We start from the raw sequence: 6,347 nt of genomic DNA on the forward strand, positions 1-6,347 counted from the left end.
GATTACTCAGTAATCGGCTAACGCACTTAAGCTTCCTGGGAATAGACGACAATCACACTGTTCATTAATTTATTTAACAAATGATTGTTGAGCATGTAGCTGAGCTGGAAGGAGGGTGACAACGATGACATTGCTCAGTTACTAAGAATCTACTCTGTGTCCATCAACTCCGTGAGGTTGAAGGACCTTGTAAAAGATATTTTATTGTTTGTAATAGGGAAGGAGCTAGTTTGGGACTCAGGTGAGGCTAATGACAGGTGGAGCACAAGTTTGAGGAGGCATTTGTTCCCACTTGGACAACACTGCCTCACCCTCCTTCCCACCACAGTGCTTGTGGGGAACACTGTGGTGGGCTGCCCAGAGCCCCTTCCATGAAATAGTTGCCCAAGCTGCTGGGAGTGCTGTCCACAGACCACCTTCCCGTGGGAGCTCCTCAGAATGGGCTCAGCTGGGCAGAGCTGTTCCTCCTACGGCCAGGCCTTTCCCTGGGCAGCTGCATCTGATGACTGATGGGGGCAGAGTATAATGGCCTAGCTCAGGATGACTCTGAAGGGCCCTTCCCCGTGGGGTTGGCCAGGCTCTTGCTGGGCCTGCTTTGTAGCTTCTGCTTCCTCCCTCCCTCCCTCCCGCAGTGTGGAGCCTGATGGCACTCCCTAATAAATCTCTTGCAAGCTGAACCCCATTGCAGAATCTGCGTCCTGGGGAACTCAACTTGCAATAGTGTCACTGTTGGGGTAACCTCTTTATAGTTGGTTAAAGCACAGCATTCCTAAAGACTCTAAGACAAGGATATCCCCAAAAGCCAGGCTCAGGGATAATAGTACTAACTACAAACCCTACTGTTCTACACACTTCACCTGAATTCACTTATTTAATCTCCGTAGCACCTCTGCAGGGGGTGGTACTATTGGCATGCCCATTTTTTTAAAAAATTTCAGCTAAAATAGCAGAGTAGATGGTTTATAGTGCACATGTAACACTTGGTGAAACTGAGATAAGAACTAATTCAGAATGCTAAAGATCCTGGGCAAAGGACCACAGGGACTGTGAAGAGCAAGGTGGGTCTTAGAGGAGGTCTTTGGGATCAGATGGTGATGGAAATTCTAGATCAACTGAGATAAATTCTGAACAGTAGCTTAGTACCCATTTTACAGATGAGTTTGAGAGAAGTTCTACTTTTCCTGAAAGAAAAAAAAAAAAAAACCCAAAGGATTGTTGATAAGATCTAATCAACCAAAAGATAATTCAAAATTAAGAATATCAGTCTGGGGTCAGGTATGGTGGTAAAAACCTGTAACCCCAACTACCTGGGAAGCTGAAGCAGGAGGATCTCAAGTTCAAGGACAGACTGGGTGACACAAAGATACTCTCAAAGACAAAAACAAAGCCAGGTGCAGTGGCACCCACCTGTAATTCCAGCAATTCTGAAAGCTGAGGCAAGAGAATTGCAAGTTCAAGGTCAGTCTCAGCAATTTAGCAAGGCCCTAAGCAATTTAGCAAGACCCTGCTTCAAAACAATGAATAAAAAGGGTTGGGGATGTGGCTCAGTGGTAAAGTGCCCCTGGGTTCAGCCCCCAGCACCAAACCAAGCCAAACCAAACAATCTAGGGAAACTTTCATATGAATAGGAATTAAAAAAAAAAAAAAAAGATAGGAACAAGTCCTGCCTGAGCCACAACTCAGGTCATAGCTTTTAGGGAGTCTAACCCCTGACTCCAAAGACCCGACCCAGGTATGAGAGTAGAATCTACAGGGCAGAGGGGCATCAGGTTGCTTTAGGTGAGAGACCCCTTGGAACTCTGGAAGCTGGTGAGTCTGAGGGGTTGGGGGAGTCTGAGGGGTGGTAGCTCTGCAGGGGACTCCCTCCTCCACTTGAGCTTTGACTTGGAACATGGAAGGTATTGGGTTTCGGTTGAATCCTTTCCACATGGAGAGTGCTTGAAGATTGTCAACAGATATCAACCCATCCCTGCATTGGTTCCTCCTCACTAATGGTGAGGTTTACATCTTGTAAAGTAGCAGGGCCAGGACATATTAGCCTCATTTTATTGGTGGAAAAACTGAGGCTCAGGGAGAAGGGAATCAAGGCAGTGTTCAAACCGGGGTCTAACCTTCCTGTCCCATTGCAGCTGCTGGGTTTCTGTTTCTGACCTGGGTTTCTGGGCAAAGCTGGAGCAAACGCTGGCCTTTCAGCCCAGAGCTCAGGCCATTCTTCCCTAGAAGCCTCTCTTCTTTTTCTCCATCCTATCCCAGAAGGTCCTGTCACATCAGGGATTACCTTTATTCATTTATCAAACACCTCCTGTCATTCATTCCATGCCTGTCCTGACAGTTTCAAGGTTGGTACTAACACAGGAGAACCTTTGGCTACGGGAGAGTCACATTGACAAACTTGGCCTTACAGCAAAGCCCAACCACCGGGGACAGAAGGTCTCAACCCTGTGTTTCTTCTCCAGTTTCTGGAGTTCATTGTCCTAGAGAATGCCCCCCTGCCTGATCCTGGCTCTGTCTGCAGTGTCTCTGACCCAGCTTCCTCCCCACCTTTGTCTCTTCCAGTCTTTCTCCCACACCCTCAAGGATCTTTTTAGAGACAATCAACAGCAGAGGGTAGGCCAGGAACTCATATGGGTGATCAGGACTCTGAGGCTAAATCCTGCTAGGCCTGGGCAAGCTCCGGACCATGGAAGGAGAACTGTGCTGACCTCACAAAGTTGTGATAAAGCTGCTAGACTTTTCTTGTCCCTTTTAGACACTCTGAACCTTCCCTCCCCAGAGATTCCTTGGACTGGTATGTTTCCCTGCCTTTAAACAGGTTGTTTTCCTAAAAACATATTCAACAATCCAGACTCTTATCACATCAAATGTCACACCTCAACCAGCTGAAACTGCTCCCTCTTCTGGGTTTGCCCATTTGGCGATTCCCCCTGCATTCTGGCTTCATCATGTTATACTAAGATTAGTTATTCCCAGGTCTGTTGTCTACTCCCACCTGGACTGTGATTCCAAGAGGGCATACAGCCAGGAATAAAGCTGGTGCCAATTCATAGAATGATCCTCATCATCATTTACTGAGGGCTGTCTAGGAGCCTGGCACTCTGCTAAAGGCCTCACAAACACCTGAGGAGAAAGGAGCATCTCCCTCTGAGGAAATAGCCTGGGAAGTCTGAAAGGATGATGTCTTGGACACTGGAGAGTCATGATCCAAAGCCAGGGCTATCTGACTCCTCAGGTACAGCCAGCTCCTCCACAACTCCACCAAGCTCCCCCCACCCTAGGAGCTGGGAAGGCCAGTGGGTTATTTTGCCACCCTGTGGCAGTCTCTGCCTTCCAGGTTATGACATCACAATTGCACAACTTACAAGATATTTTGGAAAGAAACTGTCGGTTTCCTGTCCTGGGCACTGCTGGGGGATGTGGCTCCCCTCCCACCCAGAGTCTTCAACAGCCTCAGGACTCTGGAAGCTAAATATAGCTGGGAGTTGGAGTGATAAGGAAATGAAAACTCAAAGACTATAAAGTGACCCAATTTTATTTTGGTTTTGGAGGCCAGATGGGGCATTGCTCCACTCTGCAGGGTATAGAGCTGTACAATCTTCCCCTCCCGCAGGCCAGAGGCCCTGCGAGGGTAGGGGCTCAGGCGGCGGGGGTGCGGCTCAAGGGCTCAAGGAATGGTGGCTCCAGGGGACCCAGTTCCCGTAGTGGGCTGCACAAGAAGAGGGGAAATCAGGCAGAGGCCTGCCATGGCTCAGATTGGGGGGAGGGGCCGAGAAAAGAGACAGGACACAAAATCCAAGAAAGTGGAGTCCAAAAGCTGGTCCAGTCTCCTTCACTTTGGGGTTCAGGTAGGAGAAGTGAAGCCAACTGTCACCCCGAGGAAGGCAGGCCAGGAGTCCCAGCCCCTGGCGGCGCTCTGCGCACAAACCCGCCGCCTCCACCCTCACAGAGGGTGTGTCCGGGGCCGGGTCGCCGGGTGCGGAGTCCCTCAGGAGGTCAGGCCCGCTTCTCCTCAGCGGCGCGCTCAGCAGCTCACCGAGCCGGCGGGAGGCACCGACCCCAAGTCCGAGAAGCAGTCGAACTCGCTCTGGCCCAAGAAGAGCTCGGGCAGCTCGCGCACGCGGTGCAGCCCGAGCTCGAGCTCTAGCGACGTCAGCGCCTCCTCGTCGATGAGTTCGGCGGCGTCGATGCCGCCCAGGACGTGCGCTGGCGGCGGCGGGGCCACGGCGGCGGGCTGTGGCTGCGGGCCTGGGGGGCCTCCGGGGGCGCCCGGGGCTGCGATCGCGCGGCCTGGGTACAGTGTCGCCACAGGCTGCAGGTGCGCGCTGCCGGCGGTCGGCGGCTGCACGGCCGGAAAAGGCTGGAAGGAGGACGGCGGCCCGAAGGCCCCGTAGGACACGGCCCCGGGTGGGGGCGGGGGCGGTCCCAACGGAGCTCCCCGCGGCCGCAGCCCGCTGTCCATACCCGGGCCCGCGTACGGTTGCAGAGTCCGAATCCCGTGAGGGCCGTGGTTGGTAGCGGCCGGCGGCGGCCTCTGCACTAGGCGGTAGCCCTCGGCGAGCATCAGGTGGTCAGCCATGGCAGAGTCTGGCTGCCTGTGGGGGCAGCGGGCGGATGATCAGCGCGGGCGCCCCCCCAGGACCCGGCCAGTGCTCCTCCGAGGCAGGAGACCCAGGCGCCGTGCCGTACCTGCAGCTCAGTCAGGTAAAGGAAAACTGAATCCGACCGGTTCTCCTGCCTAGCCCAGAGCGCACGGAGAGTTCCACGCTCCGGCGCACCCCACGGCCCAGGCTCTGGGCAGCAACAGAAGCTAACACCTACTCGGTCCCGCTCCAAGACCTGCGCGTGGATCCAGGGGGCCCGAGACCACTTATACCCAGAGGCGGGGATTCCCCGCCCCAGGGCTATCATTGGCTGGATGAAACGCTTCTGGGCGTGCCACGCGCGCCTAGATCTAGGACTCAGCCCCATCCCCCGATGGAGCTCTGTCCTTTGAGTCCCAGGCCCCACCCCAGGCTCTGACTGCTGAGGGCGGGAGAGGTGTTTGGCACTTTCCAGAGGGGCTTGATCTGGCTTTTGGGGGCTCACTCCAGACTAGGTTGGAGCCGAGCTTGAATTTAGCAGACGGTGAAGTGGAAAGGTCAGAGGTTTAGGCGCTCTAGAGCTGCAGAATCTCAGTCCCACCAACCTCTTTAATTTTCCAGATGGAGTCCAAGGCTCAGAGGAAGAGGAGGTTTCCTGGGAATACAGATCAAAGGGAGAGGGACTCGAACCCATGCCGGTGACTGCATCATTTACACAGGGCATAGGCACCTCAACAGTGCAAGGTCTCCCGCGTTCCCACCCATCCATCCCCATAACCTCAGGGAGCCAGTTGCGTCTTTTCTGGCTCCCACTGCACCTTGTCTGTTGAAGCATGTACTGAGTTGTTATTAGAGTAATTTATGGGCATGTCTCCTGAAGGACTTGTTCATCTTCTTATCCTCAGCGCTTGGCCCAGAGCCCAGCCCAGAGCTGGCTTTGGGTAAAAGTCAAGTGAATGAATAAATGACGGAATGAATTGCAATTCATACACCTGAGCTTCAGTTTCTTCATCTGTAAGACGCTGACAACAGCAGCACAGCTCCTACTGCAGTATGGCAAGGGTTAAATGAGGGCAGGCTTGTAGAGTGCCCACCACTGTGACTGGTACACAGATATGCAGAAGCATTCCTTCAATGAATGAAAGGCTGGATTTAGCACAGTTCATAAGGACTTCCCTCTGGGGGATTTCACACCTTCCCTGGATAATAACACCCCGTTTTGCAGACAAAGAGACTGAGGCACACAAAGAGAAAATGGCTGTCCAGTGAGCATAAGCAATGAATTGGCATGTGAATGCTCTGTGTTCTCTGAGCTCTTAGAGCAACTGGAATCTTTCCCATGTCCAGGAGGCAGCCTCCCAGAACCTTGACCCCCACGTGTTTGCCACTCTTTTCCTCCCTCCTCTGACTCCCCTCCCCCAGTCGCTGCCTTGGGACTTCCTGGAACTTGTGTTTATCTAATTGGTGTAGAGTGGAGAAGCCTAGAGTGAGAGTTCAGAAGGCCAAGTTCTAATCATGGCCCTGCCACCTGCAGGCATGTGACCCTTGGTTGTTGTCTGGGGGTGGGAGGGTATCATTTGATTCCCCAGGGCCTCAGCTTTCAGTTCAGTGAAAGGGAGATGGCGATCCATGCCTGAGAGTTTGTGGGAAGATCACAAATGACCTCAGGTGTGATCAGCATTTTTACAAAGTGTAAAATCTGCATGCTGAATTCCCAAGTCTTTCTCTTCAATGAAGGGAAGACTACACACAAATGCCTAAATCCAGATT

At 52.9% G+C, this 6,347-nt stretch overlaps 1 protein-coding gene across 1 annotated transcript; it reads right to left on the reverse strand.

The window, feature by feature from the left end:
• Positions 1-4,018: 4,018 nt before the first annotated feature.
• Cited4 (Cbp/p300 interacting transactivator with Glu/Asp rich carboxy-terminal domain 4) lies at positions 4,019-4,573 on the reverse strand. The gene has a single exon (XM_026412889.1). It carries the CDS (start codon positions 4,571-4,573, stop codon positions 4,019-4,021), a length of 555 nt encoding a protein of 184 aa, XP_026268674.1.
• Between the last annotated feature and the right edge of the window lie 1,774 nt (positions 4,574-6,347).

This window comes from Urocitellus parryii, chromosome 11 (assembly GCF_045843805.1).
Source record: "Urocitellus parryii isolate mUroPar1 chromosome 11, mUroPar1.hap1, whole genome shotgun sequence".
Classification (NCBI taxonomy): Eukaryota; Metazoa; Chordata; class Mammalia; order Rodentia; family Sciuridae; genus Urocitellus; species Urocitellus parryii.

Coding starts and splice junctions, on each gene's coding strand:
- Cited4 (XM_026412889.1), bottom strand. CDS start 4,573: ATGGCTGACCACCTGATGCTCGCCGAGGGCTACCGCCTAGTGCAGAGG.